Source organism: Vigna unguiculata, chromosome 8, assembly GCF_004118075.2.
Source record: "Vigna unguiculata cultivar IT97K-499-35 chromosome 8, ASM411807v1, whole genome shotgun sequence".
NCBI classification, from domain to species: domain Eukaryota; kingdom Viridiplantae; phylum Streptophyta; class Magnoliopsida; order Fabales; family Fabaceae; genus Vigna; species Vigna unguiculata.
The window spans coordinates 1972920-1984709 of NC_040286.1; the positions used below are offsets into that span (position 1 = coordinate 1972920).

At 30.1% G+C, this 11790-nt stretch overlaps 1 protein-coding gene across 2 annotated transcripts; it reads left to right on the forward strand.

Annotated features, from left to right (window-relative positions):
- The first annotated feature begins 6354 nt into the window (after nt 1–6354).
- LOC114195688 (probable protein phosphatase 2C 12) lies at nt 6355–11371 on the forward strand. Of its 2 annotated transcripts, none has more exons than XR_003606529.1 (10): nt 6355–6518; nt 6905–7249; nt 7757–7928; nt 8814–8967; nt 9059–9122; nt 9522–9629; nt 9960–10096; nt 10278–10507; nt 10593–10792; nt 10878–11371. XR_003606529.1 is itself a non-coding variant. In XM_028086232.1 (10 exons), exons 2-10 carry the CDS (start codon nt 7052–7054, stop codon nt 10904–10906), a joined length of 1281 nt encoding a protein of 426 aa, XP_027942033.1. In that variant the 5' UTR covers nt 6355–6518; nt 6905–7051; the 3' UTR covers nt 10907–11371. The 2 variants fall into 2 exon arrangements, 1 of the variants encoding a protein (XP_027942033.1); XM_028086232.1 differs by having other exon boundaries at nt 9960–10085.
- Nucleotides 11372–11790: the final 419 nt, after the last annotated feature.

Genomic DNA, 11790 nt, shown 5'->3' on the forward strand with positions numbered 1-11790 from the left:
TTGGTACTTCCAAAAGTTTTAATCTTTTTGATATTCAATGTTTAGTAAATATATTAATTTGGTCCTGCAATTGTTATTTCTACATTAAAAATATTGACATGTTAATTTTGATAACATCTCACACACAAGTAATACAGATTTTGGAGATACTAATTTTAATAATAATAATTGTGTAGATATCATTGAAAAACAAGAGACAATTATAGTGTGGCTACAGCCACGTTCTCTGCCGTGGTAATAAGACGTGGAATTTGAAACATAACAAGAAAAAGAAAGAAAAAACAAGAAACGCGTCCCATTTGTGAACCTTGTTGGATGGGGGCAACATGTCAAGAGAGTAGAGACCATGTGTTTTGGAATCCAAATCACACATAACGTGGGAGGATGTATTCATTAATGAATTATTAATTCATGGTTTTGACACGGTCTCACCCTTACCCTGCATGGCAATATAATCACTGCATTTTCATGGAAGACATGTATTACCAAACCATTGTTCGCACATTAATAAGCAGAAAAAACATGATTCAACCCCTTGGTTTTGGCTTATGATGTCTGAAAGCAGCAGAAGCAATGAATGAGGTGTAGTGAGCTGTACCCAATACGCGTATTTGAAATTTTGATGGCAACACTTGCTTGAGAATGTGGAAGTTTACAGCTTCCAAAAAGCACGTTCAAGTCCAAGCCTTTCTGGCTTGACTAGTTGGTGGAGCATCTTATACGCCTAAAAGTAATAAAAAAGAAGAATATCATAACTTTGGGTTCGGGTCTACCCTCTTCATCTCATCCTCATTATAATGCGTTACAGAAGGATGGAATCACAAAAAAAAAAAAAAATTAGTAGACAATTTTATTTATTGCATGGTTAGCAAAAAACACTAACCTTTTATGAAGAAAAAATGTCTAATTTCTATTATTAATACTTGTTTAGAGTTTAGTCTAATAAAAAAATAAAGGGTTTAAATATGTTTTTGGTCTATTAACTTTCAATGAATTTTGAAATTATACTTTGGACCAATTTGATCATTTATCTTTCGAAATACGTGGATTTAACTCTTTTAATCAAATTTTGTTAAGTTTATTTGATGTTTCGCACGCATTTCATGATTATATTTAAGTTATTTATATTGTTTGACATATTTTTGCTTTAATATTAAGTCAAATACTATTATGAAACACGTTTGAAATGTTAAATAAATTTAACAAAATTTGATTAAAAAGACTTAATCCACGTATTTTCAAATATCAAACACTAAATTAGTTCAAAGTTTCGAAATGAACTATTCAAAATTCATTGAAAGTTAAGAGTTAAGAGAGTAAAAACATATTTAACCTAAAAATAAATATCATATATCTTACTAAAAATGCTTCTCATACCACTGAAAACCTTTTTAAGAAATTACCATTCGATATTACGATATTCATTTGAAAGTAACTAATTTTATTTACCGTCAAGTTTACAAACCCTACTTTTTTGGGACACTGCCCCTGTTCTCTAAAAAGCATAGCCATGACTGTGTGAGATGAGCCATGAAAAGTTAGTTGGTTGGTACAAACTTCAGCTTCAGCACATAAACCACGGCTCCGCAAAATTAGACTATCAAAAGCATAAAAAGCACTAATAAAAGTTAAATAGGTATAAAGAATAATATTTGCAAAGCTTTTTCTGTGGGAAAAATTTATAAAGTAATTTAATTTTCTACAATTTGTAAAGTATTTTATGATAAAAATATGTGAAAATTTTAAAAAGCATAGGCGAATAAAATAATTTAATTACTTACAACTAAATAAAGTTAAGCTTGGTTTAAAATTTGAAATCCTTAATACTCTTCCTTATCTCTTTTATTTGGATAAGAAAATTTAAATAATTCCAAAAAAATTAAATTCATAAGTTATGAATAACTAGGAAAAGGATTATCTTCCTTCTTCGAATGTTTATTTGGATAAAATAATTAAAATATGTTATATTTTAATTAAAGTAATTAAGTTTTCATTAACATAAAAATTCATTTTAAAATGCAAAGTTTAATATTAAATTTTTCTAAAAAAAGAAATATTAGTTTATTTAAAACACTAAAATAATATTTAATAATTCGATTTTGTTAATACTGGAATATATTTAATAATTTGAAAATATAAATATTAATATGTTTTTATATTAGTATTGATCCATTTAAAAAAGAAAATGTGAAAATCATAATTATCGTATATAACATAAAGTGAAATCCATTGGTAAATATAATTTAGTCCGTAATTGGAATATAAACATGTAAAATCACTTTCGTAGTGTATCTGTTAATGGGGTTTTGTTTAATGTGTGTTTTGCAATCGATTATTATTCAATTAATAAGTTTTCAACATTTATTTTAATCATATTCAACATATTTGTTGTATAAAAAAATAACCAAAATGTTCTACAACTAAAGAAAATGATACATACACCAAAAAGAAAATTATAATAGTTATCTACTATTATAAAATCTCAAGATTTATACCATTTATATAAATGTGATTCAGCATTCTTGTATACACATCTCTTTTTCAATTTTACTTTTTAATAAGTAACATTTTATTTTTTACATTAAAATAATTATATTATTGATTTTTATTTTAATTATAAAAAGTCAGAGTGGTCGGATTGACCAATTAGTCCATTTTTAATTAAAAATTAAAATAAAAAATAATTTCAAATTAATTTTTTAAGATGAAAATATGCAATAATATTATAATTTAATTTATTGACATTTTTAAATTAAGTTTTAATTATTAATTATAATAGGATAATTTAACATATAAGTGTAATATTTATATGATTAAATATATTTTTAATTAAAAACATTAATTAATCAATTAAAAACTTAAAAAATATTTATATGATTAAATATATTTTTAATGTTATTTTGGTGGGGTGGGTCACAAAATGTAGTCCGTTTTGTTACGGTGATTCGAACTTGCTCTACTCGTTTTTGACAGACCAATTACAAGTTGAGTCAAAACGAGTTACACTTGTCATTCCTACTCTTAATTATAATGGCGAATAATCATGTCTTTAGCACACCAACCCATTATATCATCCAATTTGAAATTGTTTTGAATTGATTATATCTAGCCTTTTTATAAGACTTGAAAACAACAATAAATAAGTCAATAATAATATGAACAACTACAAATGTGTTTTGAATAATAAAAATATAAAATAAATTATTTACATTAACATACTCATCTCATACTCAATAAAATTCATAATGGCCAAGGATGTGACTAACAACTCTATACCATGATCTCCAAAGTTTATTTCATTGGACTTTGAAGTAGATGGTAATACTACAACTATAACATTATATATAACATTTTTTCAAGTTTTGTTGCTCTTTGGTAGAAATCACGGAATGGAAAAATAACTTCAAACAAAAACACATCTACGAATAAGAACAAAAAACAAAATAAAAGCACATAACTCCAACGTGATTTGACACCTCGAAGCCTACATCCACGAATACTCAACAAAAGTATTATTACTTCACATACAATTTTTCTAACAAAAACTGCAAACCTTCATACAAATTTTCTAAAAAAAATTGCAAACATTCTCATGCAATTTCCAAAACAAAAATTGGAAACCTTTTAATGTAATTTTTTTTTTGGAGAAAATTGCAAACCTTCTAGTGCAATTTCTCAAGACAAGATTGGAAACACTCTGATGACGTACAACAACTCAAACTTCCCATACATTCAAGAAACTTATTGAGTTATGGTAGTCATTCTCAAATCAATTATTCATTTTTATAATAACTTTCTTCTACAACCTTTCTTCATATTACTTTACGTGGGACTTTGGTGAACATCCACTTACCAACCAACACATCTCCATTTACTACAAGTCTCACATGCTTTGAAACAAACATTTGACACATTGCCAACCGATATGCTCCTTTAACATACGTCCACGTCATTGTCACTGACAACTTACAGATGCTCAAGGTGCAATCCATCACCAACATCATCTCGGTCAAACTAAACTAAACTACACATGCATCAACAAAGTCATTGCATAAAAAAGAAATCATCAAGACTAACCTCTCTCCAAAGACACAACACACGCAACATTGATTACGGTCAACATTTTAAAATACTCATCTTCCTCAATTGATCAAAAGTTAAAATTTTATACTATTGTTGACAATCACACAATAAAAAAAAGTAATATCTTCAAACACAAACACACAAATAAGAGCATAAATCTAAATTAAAGCACATGAGATAATTTGGTATTTCACTAAATAATCCAAACATAATTCAAACATAACAATAAGTTATCAAACTCTTTTGACATAATTCAACGAATAAACTTATCGTTTTAATCATTCATATTAAAACTTATTTAAGTAATATTTTTATTAATATTTGAGAAATTAAGTTTATAAAATAAACTAATAATAGTATAAACATATATTTTTATTTTTAAGAGCAGTTAATTTTAAATATTACTGAAAAATTTTAACTTTAAGGCATTATCAATTATTTTTTTATTCATTTCAATTAGAACTTCTTTTACTGAATATTTTTTTTATATTTAGCTAACAAATAATTTCAAGTAATATTAACTAAAATATATAACTTATGTTTTTAAATAATTGAATATTATTTAATATTAAATTCATTTTTTAGTTGGTGGTAGCTAAAATATTTTATAAAAAATATAACAAATTTAAATTATTTTATTTAAATAAAATATTTAAAATAAAAATTATTCAAATTTGTTACATTTAAATTTCTTTATAAAATTTATTATCCAAATACACTCTCACTTAATTTTTGTTTGGCATGACTATGATTTTTCACGAAAAAACTATTATCTCAAGTTGAGTAATACAATCAAAGGTGATAGAAGTAATGTAATTATATATTAGAAACTCTCAATATTAAATATCTGTTTAGTTCACAACCCGCAAATTCTTTAGTTCAAAACACAATAATTAAGCTAGAACAATCCTGCATTACTTAATTCATATTAAATTAATTTGATAAAAAATATGAAATATATATATATATATATATATATATATATAAAGAAATTAATTATTTTATCCCTATTCATATTTACTTTAAATGTTTACCTTTCATCTATTTAGTTATGCAATCATGTTTTTGCTTTTTTTTTTTACGGATAATTCCTTGTTCCAAACAGCCTGACACATAACAGTAAAACACAAAAGCACTTCAGTCAACGCCACAACCGTGATTATTTCTGAAGAAACTTTTTTCTAATCCGGCCAAATAAACTTTTGATGTGTACATTAATACATACTTTTCCAAGAAGGTTGTGCCTTGCATGACACCCTATGCCAAATGGATTTCTGCCAAATAAGTCCTTCTGGCCTTAACTGGCGCCAATTCGGATAATAAAGCAACAAAAACAAAGCAATCAAAAGCACGTTTCCGAACCATTATTATTATTTTTTTTCATTTGATTTGATTATAAGGAATCACATCAGAAGCAAATTTAGGACCAATTCAGCCTTCAAACTGTCCAAGAATTCAGTACACAAGTCACAACAATCCACATAAACATTTTTCTTTCACTTGAATATTTTTTTCATTCTCTTAAAATATAAACATGTATTTTAGAAAATCTATAATTTTGTTCTAATATATAATTTTTCTAATTTTTTTATTTGATTGAGTTTTTTTGACGGTACATTAAATAAATATTTTACTTTTAGAATTAGTTAACCCAAATAAAAAAGATAAATAATTAATCTGAAATACCGTGCATCACTTGAAAACAAAAATTAAACATTTAGATTAAAAGGAGTATTATTAGATTAAAACAAATAAAATCGAATCCTAATTTTATATCAAAATTTATGAATTAAAAATATATTTAATCATATCGATAAACTTAAATAGTGGATATATAAATATGAATCCTCTAATAATCTATAAAAAAACTAATATCACATTTTTTAAGAAAATCATTAGTAATAAAGTCCATTTAACTTCATTACAAGAAATGAACACAATACTTTACTTTTTATCTAATTTTTTTTAAAAAAATATAAAGTTTAAGAAACATAACAATTTTTTATTTTCTTTTTATATTACAAAATATATATATCTGTATATTACCATAAAATTTAAATTATAAATAAATTAAATTAATTTTTTTGAACAAATAAAAATGATGAGTAATATTTAGCAAGTAGGTGCAAGAGAAAGTGAATACTCTCCAATCTCTAAGCTCTGGCTCACACAGAGCCGAGCCAAGTGAAAACGATGCGTTTTTGCCACGTCATTGCATCATGCTTTGTGTAATTTTTCTTCTTTCAAAATGAAATGGTTCATTTTTATGCTTCTATTTTTCCTTCTCTTTCTTTCTTTGTCTGTATCAACGAAAACCAACAATGGAATATTTGCAGGACGTTGGGATCCGTGTTTCTCGATCACACAGAATAATCCAATTCAGCGTGTCTCCACATTTTTGCGTGTGAACCTCATCGCCGTTTTTGTTCTCCACTGTAAATCCTCGATTCCGATTTGCAATTCAAAGATATTCTATTTTCGCCAATTTATTTCTGCCTCATTGATGTATTTCTATCGGTTTAATTGAATCTCTTGTTGCGTTTCTCTTTATCTGCTCGAACAACGATGAACGTTCGAAGTTATTTATTTATTTGTTTATTTGTTTATTAATTTATTTATGTTTTTTCATGTGGTGGTGTTGATATGATTGTTTCCTCACTCTCTTCATTCTGAATGCATTGCGATCTTGATTGTAGCCACATAGGTTTTTCTCTTAATTTGCATGAAAATGTTGGATTAATTGTGAAATATAGAAATTGCCGTTAAAGTTTTGATTTATTTGCTTATTAATTAACGCGCGTTTGTTTGTTTCCTTATTTAGGATTGCATTTAATTGCACGGAATGGAGGAGGTTTAAAGTTGCAAAGGACGTGTTGTTATTGGTGTTGTTGCTGCTCTACTTCTTATAATTGTTGTTGTGGTGTGGTAGAGGTATTTGGAATTTAAAGATTGAGTGGGAGCGAGAGAAATGGCTGCCAGGAGTGAACAGCAATCAGTTCCTCTTTCGGTGCTCCTGAAGCGTGAATTGGCTCATGAGAAAATTGAGAATCCTGAGATTGCTCATGGTCAAGCTGGCCAAAGCAAGAAAGGGGAGGATTTAACCCTGGTGAAAACAGAATGCCAAAGGATGGTGGGGGATGGGGTGTCTACATATTCAGTTTTTGGGGTATGTTTCTGACGGCCTTCCTTTCCAGATTGAATGACATGTTTTTTATATAGGATTTGAGGCCTGAAACTTGTCACTAGATTTTAATATGATATATCATTCTATGGCACGGGACATTATGAACGAGAGAATCCTTATAATTTCAGGCTTATGAACTTTGACTTATTTTCGTAAATTTATTTAGAATCCATTATGTTGTTTTCATTCTTATATTTGATTTACTTGAGTTTATGGCTGAATTAGACTGTGGAAAGACTTTAGTAAGTTACATATTGATTTTATGGCCACGTTTATGTGAAGGACTGACATTTTCAAGGTGTTTTTGCCTCAGTTTTCATTTTATTTTCCAGATTTGTTTTTGTGTAGTGATTTTAGTTGGATCACAGGAAGGACTATAGCCATTTACCCTCTGAACGTTTATAACTCTTTGCACTGTTATTTATTTATTGTTATTGTTCTTTTTTTCAGTTTTCTGTGGTTTCATTTTCTGATGTAGAGGTTTTACAGGTGTTTGATGGACACAATGGATCTGCTGCTGCTATTTATACTAAGGAGAATCTTCTAAATAATGTTTTAAGCGCAATTCCTCCAGATCTTAACAGAAGTGAGTGGGTAGCGGCATTGCCCAGGGCTTTAGTTGCTGGCTTTATAAAAACTGATAAAGATTTTCAAGAGAAAGGTACGAGTTGTTAATTCCTTTTAGTTTGATTTGTCCTTTGTTAAGTATTTGTGTAAGAGGGAATTCATGTACAGCAACTTCAATATCCATGTTACTATCACTAAAAATATTTATACATATTTCTCACTTGAATTTTCATCCAACGTTTGAAGTTAAAATGTTAAACAATAAATGATAAGGAAAAGCTTGACCTTATTTTGAAACCTTGGTGTAAATTTCATATTTCTAACCTCTATAAGAAGGTTTGCTACTGGCGCTGCTTGAAAACAATGATAGGTGCAACTTGTGCAGTTTCATACTTTCTTGAGTCTGCTAGTTAAGTGTGTTGTTACCTTTGTGAAAAATATTTACGTAATTTCCCCTTTTTGGAATTTTAATGAATTTTGCTTAGTTTCAGATTGAGAGATTCTAGAATTGAACATACTGAATTCATTTATTGCTTTTGTAACATCTTTCCCAAGTTTTTTTCCCCTAGCTCTTGTTGGGAGAGGGGCGGTAATTGCCTTATGTTGTTAGAGGGGGGTTAATTGGCCATATTGGTAATATTTTTACTTAAGCTTGACCATTAAGATTGTCTAATGCATGATTACTGTTATTTGTTTATTTACATGGACAGTAGAGTTGGCTTAGGAGTTAAGTTAGAGATTGCATCACATGATACACTGCAGTTGCTGGCACCGTTTGATTTGCATCAAACTGCAACATGATTGTGACTACAATTGCACTGCGACCAAGATCTAAAACATAATGCTAGTTGTTTGCATATTTTGTATTAGATTGTTGATAAAGAATGTCATTTACTAATAAAAGTAATTAGTATGGAGTACCTGAGCTTGACTGATGATAGTATTTAAATTTTCCTCTTTGCTATAATGTTTTTTTCAGGACAAAAATCTGGAACAACTGTTACCTTTGTGATTATAGAAGGTTGGGTTGTAACAGTTGCATCAGTTGGCGATTCCCGTTGTGTACTTGAATCTTCTGATGGTGAGATTTATTACTTGTCTGCAGATCACAGGCTAGACACGAATGAAGAGGAGTACGTTGTTAATTGAATGTTTTTTCCTTTTCAACAACTATTTGGAATTTCTCTGTTATAACACAGACTTGCCTTCTTTTACTTACATCAGAAGGGTGCGGATCACCTCTAGCGGTGGTGAAGTTGGTCGGCTAAATACAGGGGGAGGTGCAGAGGTACATTCCGTTTTAATCATGAGCCCTTTTAACTTAAGTGGTATTTACTCCATAATAAGCTTCAACTACGCTCCCTATGGCCATAAAATAAAATAGAGAACGGCTTGTTTTGTATTCGATTCCTTCTATTTTTGGTACATATACTTGCCCTATTACGCTACATAAAAAAGAGGTTAAGAAGTAAACTAGACGAACCTGGAGAACTGAGAGGCAAGGGTACATTGGGTGATAAGACCATATCAACATAAAAGCATAGTACCTCATTAAAACTTCTACAATCTTTTGGGAACACTGTTTAGGTTTTGTACTATACAGACGATATTTGTTGTTTACCAATATTCTCTTTGTAAGAAGTGTTTGTCATACCAATATGCCTGACTAGATTAACTTTTATTTTAGGTTGGTCCTTTGAGATGTTGGCCCGGTGGCTTGTGTCTCTCACGATCTATTGGAGATATGGATGTTGGTGAATTTATTGTCCCTGTACCGCATGTAAAGCAAGTGAAGGTTAGTCACTAACACTACGTCACTTCAAGCAGTTACTTTTGTTGATCAGTAACTTTTCTCTTGCACACTTTTTGCTTTAAAGGGTTTACATAGTTCCTTTATGTTCTTCTGTTCGATTCTACTCGGATTTTCATTTGCTTCAACTCTTCTAAGCAAGTATTTCTGCCATCGGCATGATGGTACAGGACATTGTGTGGATCAAATTATTGGATTCTTTTGTTGTGAATTTATCTTTTGTGTCAATGTTATCCATTGGTCTCTTCTTTTTTTAAACGAAGAATTTAATTTATTCCTTTTCCTCTCCCCATCTTTTTTTTTATCTTTATTTAGTTGTCCACTGCTGGAGGCCGGCTTGTTATCTGCAGTGATGGTGTTTGGGATTCTCTACCTGCAGAAGCAGCACTTGATTGTTGTCGTGGAATGCCACCTGATGCCGCAGCACCACATATTGTTAAAGTGAGATTAATGTACAAATTCTGAATCATTTTGCTTCCTGGGGCTGGTTTCTTGATTGGTGTAATAGTAATCTTGACTCAAACATCATAAGATACATTGTTTGCAGATTTGCTTAGCTTCCTTGATAACTGTTATATGGTGCCGGTAGTTATGTTTTTGTCCCGTTTGTACTTTGTCTCTTTCTATCTTTAGGAAGCTGTACAAGCAAAGGGACTTAGAGATGATACAACCTGCATCGTTGTTGATATATTACCTCAGGAAAAGCCATCTGTTTCTGCATCACATACAAAGAAGAAGGGAATGCTCAAGTCCATGTTTCGTAGAAAGTCTTCTGAATCATCTTCTTATAACGACAAAGATTACGTTGAGCCAGATGTTGTTGTGGAATTGTATGAAGAAGGATCTGCCATGCTTTCTGAGAGGTCTACTTTTGCAACAACTCGTCTAAGTTAACCACTTGCACTCTAGTTTTTTCTCCTGACAGTATAATGTTTGTCTAAATCGCAGGTTCCATACTAAATATCCAATCTGCAACATGTTTAAGTTGTTTATGTGTGCAGTGTGTCAAGTAGAGATAAAACCTGGAGAGGGCATTTCAATACATGAGGGTGCACCCAACTCTGGAAAATTTCGTCCCTGGGATGGTCCTTTTCTGTGCTCAAGTTGCCAAGAGAAGAAAGAAGCCATGGAAGGGAAAAGATCATTAGGTGTTTTGATAACCCTTGGATGTTGCCTATCTTCCTTTGATAGACGTGTCCAAATATAACCCAATATTTGTTATTCTAATTTCAGGTAGAGTTAGCAGTGGAAGTGACGACTGAGCTCTCATGTACATTTGCATTTTGAGAGTGATAAAAATTGTTAATATGATGGCAAGGTCAACCATCCAAGCAAGAAAGATTCCCTTCTATTATCAAAGGGGCTTTATGGATATAATTTGGAATTCCAAATGAAAATGCATATGAAAGCGAATAGCATCCCGTTAGAAGATTCTTGACTTGAAAGTAATGAAATAGCAACAACCAAGTGTTGTGAGCGGTTGTGTTAAATGTGGCAGTGCACACCAAGCTGTCTGAGGTAATGCATTCTTTTTTATATCGTTTTTTTTTTGGGATCCGTTCATTTGTATACGGATCTATTGGAATCACTATTGACCTTTAATGAAAGTGGCCTTTGTTATTGTAATGTAATATAGGAAGTTTAATTAGAATTCATGGAATCAATTTATTGTAGGCTAGATGTGTGTTTAAGTCTATTGAATGATTTGTTCCTTCATTGGAATTTGACATTTCCTTTTTCCACGCTAACATTAGGTCTTTTGTAACAGATTTTGTTAGGTAGAAGTACCCCTTACCTTCTTCAATTCCCCTACTCTCTCCAAAAGTCTCCCAGAAAAAGAGGGAACGAAACCACATTAGTACATTACACATTTACACCCCACCCATCATTTCTGTTTTTTTTTTTTTGTTTACCTATTAGATATATGAGCATCATTGCACGCATTTGAATTACCACTGTCAAAATAAATATTGTAAAATACACCCTACTCTTTAAAAACGTTTTTACTACTATTGTGTGCTTTTACGACATTTCCTTTTTGGAGAATTATATTAGAATCCAGGAACCAAAAATAAGAGCAATTTGTTTACTATTATTGTATCGCTTGAATTGTACTCTAAATAGAAATTTGGTAGTTACTTTCTCT

Coding starts and splice junctions, on each gene's coding strand:
- LOC114195688 (XM_028086232.1), top strand. CDS start 7,052: ATGGCTGCCAGGAGTGAACAGCAATCAGTTCCTCTTTCGGTGCTCCTG. Junction 7,929..8,813: donor TAAAGATTTTCAAGAGAAAG/GTACGAGTTGTT, acceptor TGTTTTTTTCAG/GACAAAAATCTGGAACAACT. Junction 9,123..9,521: donor ATACAGGGGGAGGTGCAGAG/GTACATTCCGTT, acceptor CTTTTATTTTAG/GTTGGTCCTTTGAGATGTTG.